The 13,773-nt window shown below is 46.0% G+C and overlaps 1 protein-coding gene and 5 non-coding genes across 6 annotated transcripts in view; 2 read left to right on the top strand and 4 right to left on the bottom strand.

The window, feature by feature from the left end:
• The window catches only part of LOC135234992 (F-actin-capping protein subunit alpha-1), a 20,730-nt gene extending 14,784 nt beyond the window's left edge, over positions 1 to 5,946 (top strand). The window contains exons 4-10 of the mRNA XM_064300168.1: positions 1 to 37; positions 276 to 482; positions 1,045 to 1,124; positions 2,774 to 2,852; positions 3,332 to 3,403; positions 4,148 to 4,210; positions 4,449 to 5,946. The exon at positions 1 to 37 is cut by the window's left edge and continues 27 nt beyond it. Coding sequence (XP_064156238.1) covers positions 1 to 37; positions 276 to 482; positions 1,045 to 1,124; positions 2,774 to 2,852; positions 3,332 to 3,403; positions 4,148 to 4,210; positions 4,449 to 4,589 — 679 coding nt within the window. The 3' untranslated portion in view covers positions 4,590 to 5,946. The remainder of the gene's footprint in view (positions 38 to 275; positions 483 to 1,044; positions 1,125 to 2,773; positions 2,853 to 3,331; positions 3,404 to 4,147; positions 4,211 to 4,448) is intronic.
• Positions 5,947 to 6,874: 928 nt separating this feature from the next.
• On the bottom strand, positions 6,875 to 6,956 carry trnas-aga (transfer RNA serine (anticodon AGA)). The gene has a single exon. It is a non-coding gene; the product is annotated as a tRNA-Ser (tRNA).
• Positions 6,957 to 8,160: 1,204 nt separating this feature from the next.
• On the bottom strand, positions 8,161 to 8,242 carry trnas-aga (transfer RNA serine (anticodon AGA)). Its single transcript has one exon. It is a non-coding gene; the product is annotated as a tRNA-Ser (tRNA).
• A 1,889-nt stretch (positions 8,243 to 10,131) lies between these two features.
• trnas-aga (transfer RNA serine (anticodon AGA)) lies at positions 10,132 to 10,213 on the bottom strand. Its single transcript has one exon. It is a non-coding gene; the product is annotated as a tRNA-Ser (tRNA).
• Positions 10,214 to 12,161: 1,948 nt separating this feature from the next.
• On the bottom strand, positions 12,162 to 12,243 carry trnas-aga (transfer RNA serine (anticodon AGA)). The gene has a single exon. It is a non-coding gene; the product is annotated as a tRNA-Ser (tRNA).
• A 687-nt stretch (positions 12,244 to 12,930) lies between these two features.
• Positions 12,931 to 13,012, top strand: trnas-aga (transfer RNA serine (anticodon AGA)). The gene has a single exon. It is a non-coding gene; the product is annotated as a tRNA-Ser (tRNA).
• Positions 13,013 to 13,773: the final 761 nt, after the last annotated feature.

Raw genomic sequence — 13,773 nt, 5'->3', positions numbered from 1 at the left:
GTTCAGCCTCGCCAAAATCGAAGGGTATGAGGATCAGGTAAGACTCCCATTGTGTGTGGATGTTTGATAATGTCCTCTCAGAAGGACTTCTGTTTTGTTTTGTTAAGCCTTTCAATACTGAACTCCTCATATGTCTAAATAAACACTTCTGTGTACTACTAAATCTCTCTCCGCCTCTCTCCACCTCTCCACCTCTCTCCACCTCTCTCTGCCTCTCTCCACCTCTCTCCACCTCTCCTCCTCTCTCCGCCTCTCTCCACCTCTCTGCCTCTCAGGTCCTGATCACGGAGCACGGAGACCTGGGCCACGGACGTTTCTTCGACCCGCGGAACAAGCTGTCCTTCAAGTTCGACCACCTGAGGAAGGAGGCCAGCGACCCGCAGCCCCACGAGGGGGAGGCGGCCCTGCAGTCCTGGCGGGACGCCTGTGACTCCGCCCTCAAGGCTTACGTCAAGGAGCACTACCCCACCGGCGTGTGCACGGCAAGTACCCCAGCATCCTGTGCACAGCACATACAGAACAGCCCACCGGCGTGTGCACGGCAAGTACCCCAGCATCCTGTGCACAGCACATACAGAACAGCCCAGTGCCGTGTGCACGGCAAGTACCTGTGCATCCTGTGCACAGCACATACAGAACAGCCCAGTGCCGTGTGCACGGCAAGTACCTGTGCATTCTGTGCACAGTTCATACAGAACAGCCCAGCAGCTGTGGACAGTACACACACATCACCCCGTTGCGTCTGTCAGCCTGTGAGACTGACTCCTTGGGCAGAAGATGTGCACATGTGCAGATGTTGCCCATCACGGTTAAGAAGGATAACTTCTCAAGGGAACTAACCCCAATTAAGGAGAGTGGGAGCACTCGAGGGTTCAGAGGGCAAAATGATTTTAGAAAACAGGGAGACTGAAGTTTCGATGTCTAGGACATCTTCCTCAAGAGTCGAGCTAAGACTAATACCGGGATGTTTTAAAAACAACGAAAGAATTCCCGGTGTTCGTCATGAAGTCAGGCTGTTTCATCCTGTGTCTTGTTTTGCTGCAGGTTTATGGGAAAACAGTGGACGGCCAGCAGACTATCATCGCCTGCATCGAGGGTCATCAGTTCCAACCAAAGAACTTCTGGTGAGAACCCAGGTCCTGCAAGGGCTGTCGGAGATGTTGTGCAGTCCACCGTTTCATTTAAAAAGTGTAAATTATCAACGCATACGCTAAATGAACCATGCGCAGCTGCCTTAATTGCGAATTGTGTTCATTTAGTACATTCGTTTTACTTGTAAGAATCATACGATGTGAGGAGAGAGCTTTTCGATTCACGCTAGTGGAAGCGTTCCCCTGTTCATAGCTGACGATATGAGGAAAACCCATGGGCAGTGTATGACGGGAATCTCTGCCTGAGCTGGTGTGATCCATCTAAGGCTATGTCATCGAGCTGTTTCCCTCATTGTGAATACTCCGTGTAAACTTTCAGAGAAAACTGACATCTAACAAGAAGTTTGAAGTGGCCAGACATATCCACCTCTTGTCAGTAGATCACCACCCCGGTTCTTATAAGGTGTCCTGCTGAGAAGATAAAGGTTTTGTTGTACAGTAGAACCACAGGGTTACATTAGCCAGTCACCTGAACAGGGTACGAGAACACAAGCATGCATAATCCTGACCACACTCCTACTGACTGAGTCAGATATTCACCTGAACAGGGTACGAGAACACAAGCATGCATAATCCTGACCACACTCCTACTGACTGAGTCAGATATTCACCTGAACAGGGTACGAGAACACAAGCATGCAGAATCCTGACCACACTCCTACTGACTGAGTCAGATATTCAAGCGTTAAACAAAAACGGGTGCGCTTTCCATTGATTAAAAAAATACAATCTAAATTTGACAAAAGAGGCATGTCTTTGCACAACTGCTGAAGAAAAAAATATGGGAAAGTCAAAAGTGTGTGATATAAATAAGGTGGAGAATAAAATCAAAGGGTTTGCAAGAAGTCAAAGACTGGATTACTAAAAAGGAAATGCCTTATTCAGAAATCTGGGTAACTAGAATAAAGAGTTTCCCGTTTCAAAAATGTATAAAATGTATAAAAGCTGCAAACATTCCAAACCCCATTACCGATGCATTAGCATCTGAGGTGCTAGTGCTATTGGACAGCAGGAAAAGCCCTGGAAGGTTCAGGGAAGTCCTCTCTATGAAATTGTCTTCTCTGTAACATTGCTTTCTTTGTGACCTCACTGTCTTTCTCTGTGACCTTGCCTTTTACCGACTGTGACCTTGCCATGCTGTCTGACCTTGCCATTTCCTTTGTGTGACCTTGCCATTTCCTGTCTGTCAACTTGGCTTTTCCTGTCTGTGAGCTGGCTGTGCTCTGTGTGTGATCTTGCCGTTTCCTGTCTGTGAGCTGGGCGTGCTCTGTGTGTGATCTTGCCGTTTCCTGTCTGTGAGCTGGCCGTTTCCTGTCTGTGAGCTGATCTTGCCGTTTCCTGTCTGTGAGCTGATCTTGCCGTTTCCTGTCTGTGAGCTGGCCGTGTTCTGTCTGTGAGCTGATCTTGCCGTTTCCTGTCTGTGAGCTGATCTTGCCGTTTCCTGTCTGTGAACTGATCTTGCCGTTTCCTGTCTGTGAGCTGATCTTGCTTTGTGTGTGAGCTGGCTGTTCTCTGTGTGTGAGCTGATCTTGCCGTTTCCTGTCTGTGAGCTGGCCGTGCTCTGTCTGTGAGCTGGCCGTTTCCTGTCTGTGAGCTGATCTTGCCGTCTCTCCCCCGCTCAGGAACGGCCGCTGCAGGTCCGAGTGGAAGTTCAGCCTGGGCCAGGGTTCGGCTCAGGTGGCGGGGGTGCTCAAGGTTCAGGTGAGCTTCAGATCCGCTGGGCGCTGTCCGTTACTCGCCAAAACAGCCGCCGCGCCGTGAACCTCACCACACCGGCCTCCGCTTCACCGCACGCTGTGCTGGAGAGCGTCTGTCACCGCGTTTCCACATCCAGACCTAGATTAGCACTAAAGTCAACTCATGTAGTAAACTTTTAACAAATTTTATTTGCATAACAAAGTATTGCAATTTGCTTACTATTATTAAGCAGAGAGATGTGTGTGTAGAGCTGCTGTGTGTGTATAGCTTTGAGTGGCTGGTAAAAATGTTACATTAAAACAATACATTAAATGGGTTAAAAACTGCATTACTGAATGGAAAGGTAGAAAATGGCATTTCAGTAGCAGAACTGGTTTGAGCTGATGTGTGCATTTGGCAGTGTTCCCAGCCTCTGTTGCAGTACCACACATGTACAGTAGAGTGTGACAGAGGGCAATCCTGTTCTTCTCCGTCTTGTGCAGGTGCATTACTATGAAGACGGAAACGTCCAGCTGGTCAGCCATAAGGATGTGCAGGAATCACTGACTCTGTCCGTGAGTATCCCTGCATAGTCCGCCCGTCCGTCCGTCAGTTTGTCCGTGCGTCCATCAGTTTGTCTGTACGTCAGTCAGTCTGTCCGCAGTCAGTTTGTCTGTACGTCAGTCAGTTTGTCTGTACGTCCGTCCGTTTGTCTGTACGTCAGTCAGTTTGTCTGTACGTCAGTCAGTTTGTCTGTCAGTTTGTCTGTACGTCAGTCAGTTTGTCTGTCAGTTTGTCTGTCTGTCAGTCAGTTTGTCTGTACGTCCGTCCGTTTGTCTGTACGTCAGTCAGTTTGTCTGTACCTCAGTCAGTTAATCCGTCCGTTTGTCTGTGCTTTCAGTCAGTTTGTCTGTACCTCAGTCAGTTAATCCGTCCGTTTGTCTGTACCTCAGTCACTTTGTCTGTACGTCAGTCAGTTTGTCTGTACGTCAGTTATTTTGTCTGTATGTCAGTCAGTTTGTCTGTACCTCAGTCAGTTAATCCGTCCGTTTGTCTGTACGTCAGTTATTTTGTCTGTACGTCGGTCCGTTTGTTTAGAGGCCCGTGGGCGGGCTCGTTTCCTCCCGCCTAAACCCAGAGCCTGAAGCGCACAGAGCAGGCCTGGAGCGCCGCACTGCTAACACCACCAGTGAGAGCCAGAGAGACGGGGCTCTGCATGGGGTTACCTGAGCGCCAGGTGCAGCCACCTGTGCTGTTACGCTACCGGGCCCGAGCCTGAGCCCGAGCTAAACCCCAGTTCCTCTGCTCCCTTTCTGCAGAATGAAACCCAGACTGCCAAGGACTTTGTGAAAATCATTGAAACCGCAGAAAACGATTACCAGGTAAGCTGCTTCAACCGCGCCATTACATTAATCAACCAATCACGTCTGAATCAGTGTTCGGGCAAGACCTAGGTCAGTGGGGTGTTCTAGCGTACCTGTACACACTCCAGTCCTTCTTGGGTAATGTTGGGGATGTCTTTGTGCGATGTCACGATGGGGGCGGGGGTCTGGGGTGTGAAGGTCCCAGGACACGCCGGGGGGAGGCAGGACTGACGGGGACTGTCGTTCGCCCTTTCAGACTGCAATCAACGAGAACTACCAGACCATGTCCGACACCACGTTCAAAGCCCTGCGCCGACAGCTGCCCGTCACTCGCACCAAGATCGACTGGAACAAGATCCTCAGCTACAAGATCGCCAAGGAGATGCAGAGCGCCTAGACCCGTGGACCTGGGCCCGTGTGGGGGGGGCGCGAGGCGGGGGGGGGGGGCGGGGGTGTACGAAAATAATGAAAATGAAAATGGAACTGGAACAGGAAGTCTGGTCTCAGAATGTGTGGTTGTGTTTTGGGTTTTTTTTTTTTTTTTGGTTTGTTTTGTTTTTAAAAGGTCAAGGGTCATGTCTGGTGCGTGCGGGAATAAAGAGAGGGACTGCTTCACTTTGCCCCAACTGAGGGAGAGCGCTTTGCTTCATAACAGGTCACGCAGTGAGGGGGGAAACCGGGCTTTTCTTGCATTTTGAACCGATTCACCTTGCCATAAAATTACCGAGACTGGCAAAACGTTCAGGCTTCCCTTATGGAAATGGCATGTATTTGAAAATATACCTAAATATATTAGCAACATATTAGAACACTTCACGACATATTGGCACATATACAAATTATTGCAACTTTAAGGTATTGTAATATATACTGCTGTAAAAATATAGTATCATGTTTTCCATTATTTAACACTGTAATATTGCATTGTAATGCATTTCCATAAGGGCTGCTAGGCAACTCACCAATGCCCCCCCTGCCCCCCCCCCCCCCCCCTCTTTAGACCACCTCTGTTTGAAGACCCCCAGGGTCCTAAAGGTACCAGGTGAACCCAAGGTTGGGGCCAGACCAGGCCCGATCAGCAAGGGCACTAACTGCATCTCGCCCTCCCCAGTGCACTTCTGCAGCGTGGGTTTGCCCTCTGAAAGAGGAGGGGCTTATTCAGAGGGGGCCGTGTTGTTTGATTGAAATCTTTCCCATGGAAAAGATCTCCATAGTACAGTTGAGTTGCACGCTGTACATGCATATACAGTATAGAGATTTGTATGTGTGTATATATATGTGTACATACATGCATAAATATACACACACACACATATATATATATATGAAACCAAATTATGCAATTTTATTTTATTCAAAGTCTTAAGGCAGCAGCTCATACTGTAACCTACTGTACCTGCAGGATTGTGCTTCATTTGGCTGTCCGTGTCCACAAACACGGTAAAAATGCACTGAAGGCCAAAATGGTGAAATAAGTACTTCTGTCATCTATGCATCCTCACACTACCATGAACTGGCCACCACCGATGCTAACAGCCTGCCTGTACAGAAACCATGGGGGTGAGCCGCTTTACTGCTGCAGTCCACTGCCCCCTTCTGGTGTAATATATAAGTGCAGATGATAAAGTGGTGAGATCAAATGCTAATGTCTCTGTAGATGTCCTTCCTTTCCCTGGCTTTTATTGCTGAATATTTTTACATAATGTAAGAACAAATGTGTAATTCAAAGAGAATAAAAGATTTGCACCAAATTATGTACAGCTGGATTTTTGGTTCTTGTCAGACTTATGGAATTGTTGGATATTTGCTCGTTATAGCTCATTACTAGTTCATTTGGGCTCCTTGCTTCTAAAACTTGGTCAGGATCAAGTGGATGCTATTATGGTTAATTGTGGGGGCAGCAGGTCCTGAATATTGTTCATAAGATTAATGAGTTCAAATTTCCCAACAGAATCTTGCTTCTATAGGAATTTATACACATAATGCCAAAGCAGCACAGGATGTTGCTATAGGGACTGCTTGCTAACCTTTGAGGCAACATTTCTTAGAATGGCATATACACAAATTTACAGGATACAGCTTTCGAGAATATGGAGCTAATGGCTAATACATGAAGCCCATCGGGCCACAGAATAGGGAACATGGAAGATCAAATTGTATTTGCATTAAAAGTGGAAGAGCAAGCAGTGAATGGCTAGATCAGTAATATAAGCCAGTGGCCACGCTGGGCCTTGTAGCCTTGTAGCCTTGTAGAGTGGAGCTTGGGCTACATCGTAAGCACACAGGGACCAGGAATGCACATTATTGTAACTCAAGCCTTCCATATGAGTCGGCTGGGGCTCAGCAGGCTAATAATTTAGTTCCTACGCGCAACACACTACATGGCCACATGCTAGCAGTAGTAAGAGATGCAGATCTCTTCCAAGCAAAATGCGAAGTCCGTGTTCTAGGACTCCACTGCTTTCAGTTACCAGCAGTGACTGTTACATGAGCATTAGAATGTTCAGTTAAGAACTACAACAAAGGAGATGACCCATAATCAACAGGATTCCACACCTCCAAGCCTGCCTGAAGGAACAGGTACCCTGCCACTGTCAGAAGTGGGATACGAACCCACAACTCCAGGAGAGACTGCACAGTGCTGTCAGCTGTCAATGTCAATAACACCCTAAAAATCCAGCCCGTAGTCGGCAGGATTCGAACCTGCGCGGGGAAACCCCAATGGATTTCTAGTCCATCGCCTTAACCACTCGGCCACGACTACCTCTTTTAGTCAGGGTACCCTACTGTAGTGGAAAAGTTCTACCACAGAAGGGTTCAAAGTTAATTGGAGAAGTTGAAGTGCTAACTAGAGTAGAAGACTGATATTGACTGCCAAATTACAACAATAATGGGAAGGATTCCAATCTGTGCATACCAGAGTGCGAGGCAGAGTATGCGGTAGTCCAGGGTAGTCTCGCTGTAGAGTCACAGCTGTAATTGTTGTGTGTGGGAGTGAAAGAATCAAATCTCTCAGAAGGATTCTTCATCAAAGTCATTTTGCCAGAGAGACTGACGTAGGGTGCCAATATCAATTACAAGGAAAACAAAGAACCTATCATCAGAAGGAGCCAACCCTTCTGTCATAGACTGAAAGGATACCTGTGCAAATAGCTCCTTAGCTAATAACAATAACAACAATCGATAACAATCAAAACAAAAACATACAACCCAACATCGACAGGACCCTGGAGCTTGCCTGGAGAAGCTACAACCTCTCTACTACAGGATACTTGGCTAAGAATAGATTTTCCTCCCATTATCCGTTCAATACTCATCATTTTGAGTGAAGAAAGCTTGTTTTATGGAATTTCTGTGCTATTAGTTATCTGCACATTTTTTATTTCCACTGTTGGGTAAATAGGGGGATGAACTGTGTACAACCAATCGGCCATTATTACCTTTCAGTTGACATGTCCTGATGTAGTGGAAAAGTTACTCCTCACAAGCTCATCCAAAAACAGATCTGTTATCAACTCCTGAAGGAAAAAAATACTGTCAGAAGAGGGATTTGAACACAATGCCTTAAACAGAGTTTCAACCCTAGAATTTTAACACACTGTTAATCTTTCTTAATTAAAGACTAAAAAAGATATTTTACTTTGGTATAACGCAAGTAATTTTGTGGAGCTTACCCCATTGTATTTGCATAGCAAGAATACTAGCAACATGAGCTGTCCCTGTTGACCATTAACAGCATTGCAGTTCTCCCAGGAGTCCTGCTCCTAATTCACTCCCATTCAATTTTGCGACCTCAGTAACAGCTACAACAGAGGATGTGACCCCTAATCAGCAGGATTCCATCTGCAAACCTGCCTGAAGGAACCGGTACCCTGCCACTGTCAGAAGTGGGATACAAACCCACAACTCCAGGAGAGACTGCACAGTGCATCAGCTGTCAATATCAATTACAACCTAAAAGTCCAGCCCGTAGTCGGCAGGATTCGAACCTGCGCGGGGAGACCCCAATGGATTTCTAGTCCATCGCCTTAACCACTCGGCCACGACTACCTCTATTTGTCATGGAGCCCTGCTGTGCTGGGAAAGTCAATACCGATTCTAAGTTGACGGGGTGACTGGAGAAGCTGAAGTGCCAGCTAGAGAAGAGGAGACTGATATTGGCTGCCAAATTAAAACAATATCATTACATTTACATTACATTTACTTGGCAGACGCTTTAATCCAAAGCGACATACAAAAAGTGCATTTCATCGTCGTGGACAACTACAAAACACAGGTTAAATAAGATACAATACTTATTTTGTACAGCTATTTCTAGCCAAGAACACAGTTTAGTTCACACAGTGAACACTAGTCTGACCTAACCTCTGCAAAGCCAACTAGGCAGAAGAACAAGCTACAGTATTAGGACAAATACAAATTACCAAAAAGTGCTGGAATGGGGGAACATGTAACGAGTGTCATGAAAGGGGAGGGGGTGGATTTAGAATGAAATATACAGAATGGTGGTAGTTAGTCCAGGTATAGTTAGAAGAGATGAGTCTTCAGACCACGGCAGAAGATGGGTAGTGAGGGAGAGGTTTGAAGAGGGACAGGGAGTTCGTTCCACCACTGGGGAGCTAGGGTGGAGAAGCTCTGTGATCCGTTTGCTTGGGTGAGAGGGGGTACAAGGCGCCCTGCTGCTGCAGAGTGAAGTGGTCGAGCAGGCGTATGGGATCGAATCATGTCCTGCCATTAGATAGGGGCTGTCCTGTTGGCTGCAGTGTAGGCAAGGGTCAGGGCTTTGAACCGGATCCTGGCAGCGACCGGTAGCCTGTGGAGTGATCGCAGCAGAGGAGTGACGTGGGAGAATTTGGGAAGGTTGTAGATGAGTTGGGCAGCGGCATTTTGAATCATCTATAGTGGCTGTATGGCACAAGCTGGAAGGCTGGCAAGGAGAGAGTTGCAGTAATCAAGGCGGAAGGTCACCGTAGCCTGGACAAGCAGCTGGGTAGAGTGCGTAGTCAGGTATGGTCAAATCCTTCTGATGTACTAATAATGGGAAGGATTCCAACCTGTGCAAACATGCCAGAAGGAACAGGTCAGAAGTGGGATTTGATGGATGTGTGGCAGATTCAAAGTGTCTGCACAATGTCAACACTATGAGTTCTTTCTCTGAGCTAATGGCAGCATAAACCACATTAAATTTTGTCTGCGACCTGAACGCAGTACCTTAGAGCTCCCGGCCATCCTGACTGGCATGTTTCTTAGTCGAAAACAGCTGCGCATGCTCCAGGTACCTGCTGCACTAAAGTATACAATGAGCAGGCATCAGACAACACCAGTCACAGGTTGCCACTCCACATCAATCACAACAAAAAGCAGCATTTAAACCTGCGTGGGGAAACACCAAAGTATTTAGCGTCCATGGCCTTAACCACATGGCCACGACTGCAGCCAAAAGCAGGAGATGAGGCGGAGTATGAGGTAGTCCAGGGTAGTCTCGCTGTATAGTCACAGCTGTAATTGATGTGTGTGGAAGGGAAAGAATCTAATCTCTCAGAATCCTTCTGAGAATTTTAACACGCTGTTCCTCTGTTTGAATTAAAGACTAAAAGAGATATTTTACTTTGGTATAACACATGTCATTTTGTGGAGCTTACCCCATTGTATTTGCATAGCGTGAATACAAGCAACATGAGCTGTCCCTGTACACCATCAACAGCATTACAGTTCTCCCAGGAGTCCTGCTCCTAATTCACTCCCATTCAATTTTGCGACCTCAGTAACAACTACAACAGAGGATGTGACCCATAATCAGCAGGATTCCACCTGTGCAAGCCTGCCTGAAGGAACCAGTACCCTGCCACTGTCAGAAGTGGGATACAAACCCACAACTCCAGAAGAGACTGCACAGTGATGTCAGCTGTCAATGTCAATTACACCCTAAAAATCCAGCCCGTAGTCGGCAGGATTCAAACCTCGGCGGGGAGACCCCAATGGATTTCTAGTCCATCGCCTTAACCACTCGGCCACGACTACCTCTTTTAGTCAGGGTACCCTACTGTAGTGGAAAAGTTCTACCATAGCAGGGTTCAAAGTTGTCGCGCTAACTGGAGAAGTTGAAGTACTAACTACAGAAGAGAAGACTGATATTGGCTGCCAAATTACAACAATCATCAGAAGGATTCCTACCTGTGCAGACCTGCCTGAAGGAACAGGTCAGAAGTGGGATTTGATGGATGTGCGACAGATTCAAAGTATCTGCATTATACCAACGCTACGAGTTGTTTCTCTGAGCTAATGGCAGCATAAACCACATTTAATTTGGTCTGCGACCTGAACGCAGCATCTTTGACCGCCCGGCCATCCTGACTGGCAGGTTTCATTGTCGAAAACAGCTGCGCATGCTCCAGGTACCTGCTTCACTAAAGGATACAATGAGCAGGCATCAGACAACACCAGTCACAGGTTGCCACTCCACATCAATCACTACAAAAAGCAGCATTCAGCAAGATTTCAACCTGTGTGGGGAAACGCAAAAGCATTTCTCATCTATGGCCTTAACCATGTGGCCATGACTACCTGCCAATAACAGGAGATGAGGCAGAGTATGGGGTAGTCCAGGGTAGTCTCGCTGTGGAGTCACAGCTGTAATTGTTGTGCGTGGGAGGGAAAGAATCTAATCTCTCAGAAGGATTCTTCATCAAAGTCATTTTGCCAGAGAGACTGACGTAGGGTGCCAATATCAATTACAAGGAAAACAAAGAGCCTATCATCAGAAGGATCCGACCCTTCTGTCATAGACTGAAAGGATACCTGTGCAAATAGCTCCTTAGCTCAGTTTATACCAAGTGGAAGTGCTAACTGGAGAAGACTGATGTAGGCTGCCAATAACAATCAAAACAAAAACATACAACCCAACTTTGAAAGGAGCCTGGAGCTTGCCTGGAGAAGCTACAACCTCTCTACCACAGGATACTTGGCTAAGAATAGATTTTCCTCCCATTATCCATTCAATACTCATCATTTTGAGTGAAGAAAGCTTGTTTTATGGAATTTCTGTGCTATTAGTTATCTGCACATTTTTTATTTCCACTGTTGGGAAATATAGGGATGAACTGTGTACAATAATTTAGCCACTAGCTGTTGAGTATTTTGTGAAATGAACAGCAGAGGTACCTTTTAATGTACATTATGTGTATACCATGAAAAATTCCTCACATATTCCTCACAAGTTTTCATTCTTAGTCTTGATGGTGAACTTGTGCCAAATAATGCCATAACCCATGTCTCTGCTGTGTGTTGCCACAAAAAGGCTAATTCCTCCTGGTTTGTACTGCTGTTAAATAAAGCCTTATAACTTTAAGTGCTTGGGGTTGTGGGGTTAATTTAACCACTCGGCCATTATTACCTTTCAGTTGACATATCCTGCTGCAGTGGAAAAATTACTTTTCACAAGCTCATCCAAAAACAGATCTGTTATCAACTCCAGATGGAAAAGGATACTGTCAGAAGACGGATTTGAACATTAACACAATGCCTTAGAGTCTAAGGCTTAGACGATTGGTTCCCAACCCTGGGCCTGGGAACCCCGTGTATACTGATTTTCATTCCAACCAGAGTTGCAACCCTAGAATTTTAACACGCTGTTCCTCTGTCTGAATTAAAGACTAAAAGAGATATTTTACTTTGGTATAACACAAGTAATTTTGTGGAGCTTACCCCATTGTATTTACATAGCGTGAATACTAGCAACATGAGCTGTCCCTGTACACCATCAACAGCATTGCAGTTCTCCTGCTCCTAATTCACTTCCATGCAATTTTGTGACCTCAGTAACAACTACAACAGATGATGTGCCCTGTAATCAGCAGGATTCCATCTGCAAACCTGCACCGTGCCACTGTCAGAAGTGGGATACAAACCCACAACTCCAAAAGAGACTGCAAAGTGCATCAGCTGTCAATTACACCCTAAAAACCCAGGCCGTAGTCTGCAGGATTCGAACCTGCGCGGGGAGACCCCAATGGATTTCTAGTCCATCGCCTTAACCACTCGGCCACGACTACCACATTTTGTCATGTTACCTTACTGTAGTGGAAAAGTTCTACCATAGCAAGCAAAGTTGTCCTGTTCCAAAACTGAATCTAAATTGAACCAAACACAATCAATTCAGGATCATTGACTACATGAACTACAGCAGACACTTCCTCATCTCCCGTTACTGGCAGGTAGTCGTGGCCATGTGGTTACGGCCATGGATAAGAAATACTTTTGCGTTTCCCCACACAGGTTGAAATGCTGCTTTTCGTTGTGACTGATGTGGAGTGGCAACCTGTGACTGGTGTTGTCTGATGCCTGCTCATTGTAGACTTTAGTGCAGTAGGTACCTGGAGCATGCGCAGCTGTTTTTGACTAAGAAACCTGCCAGTCAGGATGACCAGGCGGTCTAAGGTGCTGGGTTCAGGTTGCAGACCAAATTAAATGTGGTTTATGCTGCCATTAGCTCAGCAAAAGAACTCACAGTGTTGACATTATGCAGATACTTATGAATCTGCCACACATCCATCTGCCACTTATGACCTGTTCCTTCTGGCAGGTTTGCACTGGTTGGAATCCTTCTGATTATTGTTGTAATTTGGAAGCCAATATCAGTCTTCTCTTCTTTAGTTAGCACTTCAACTTCTCCAGTTACCACGTCAACTTAGAATCGGTATTAACTTTTCCAGCACAGCAGGGTACCACGGCAAATAGAGGTAGTCGTGGCCGAGTGGTTAAGGCGATGGACTAGAAATCCATTGGGGTCTCCCCGCGCAGGTTCGAATCCTGCCGACTACGGCCTGGGTTTTTAGGGTGTAATTGACAGCTGATGCACTGTGCAGTCTCTTCTGGAGTTGTGGGTTTGTATCCCACTTCTGACAGTGGCAGGGTACCGGTTCCTTCAGGCAGGTTTGGAGGTCGAATCCTGCTGATTATGGGTCACATCCTCTGTTGTGGTTGTTACTGAGGTCGCAAAATTAAATGGGAGTGAATTAGGAGCAGGACAACCGGAAGGAACAATGATGCTCGGTCAACAGGGACAGTTCACGCCACCAGTATTCACACGATGCAAATACAATCGGGTAAGCTCCACAAAATTGTTTGTGTTATATCCCCCCTTTAAGAAAAATTAACAGCGTGTTAAAATTCTGGAATTGCAACACTGGTTGGAACAACAACCAATGCAATGTTATGATTTTTTTTGTTTTGTTCAATGGGTGTGCAAAATGATCGCTATGTCCGTGTCTGTTTTCCGTGTAAGTTTAATTGATCACCTAAATTCTAATCCGCTGTCATGGAACCAATAAATCCATAAATGAGCATCTGGCTCACTCAAGTCAGACTTCAAGTTTAAGATTTCTTCATCCCATTATCTGGAATGGACCCTTTTAACCTGGATCATAATTGTCCAGAAAACCCCATGTTTGCAATTCAGGACCAGATGTATCCGACTGATTTTGAACCAGTTTTTTTGAAGATTTTCAGAAATTATTTTGAAGACAAAAACCAATGTCTTCTTGAACGGTGAAAATAAATCAGAATAGCATTCCCCATTTTTT

Source organism: Anguilla rostrata, chromosome 11, assembly GCF_018555375.3.
Source record: "Anguilla rostrata isolate EN2019 chromosome 11, ASM1855537v3, whole genome shotgun sequence".
Taxonomy (NCBI): Eukaryota; Metazoa; Chordata; class Actinopteri; order Anguilliformes; family Anguillidae; genus Anguilla; species Anguilla rostrata.
This window is presented reverse-complemented; position numbering and strand designations above follow the sequence as displayed.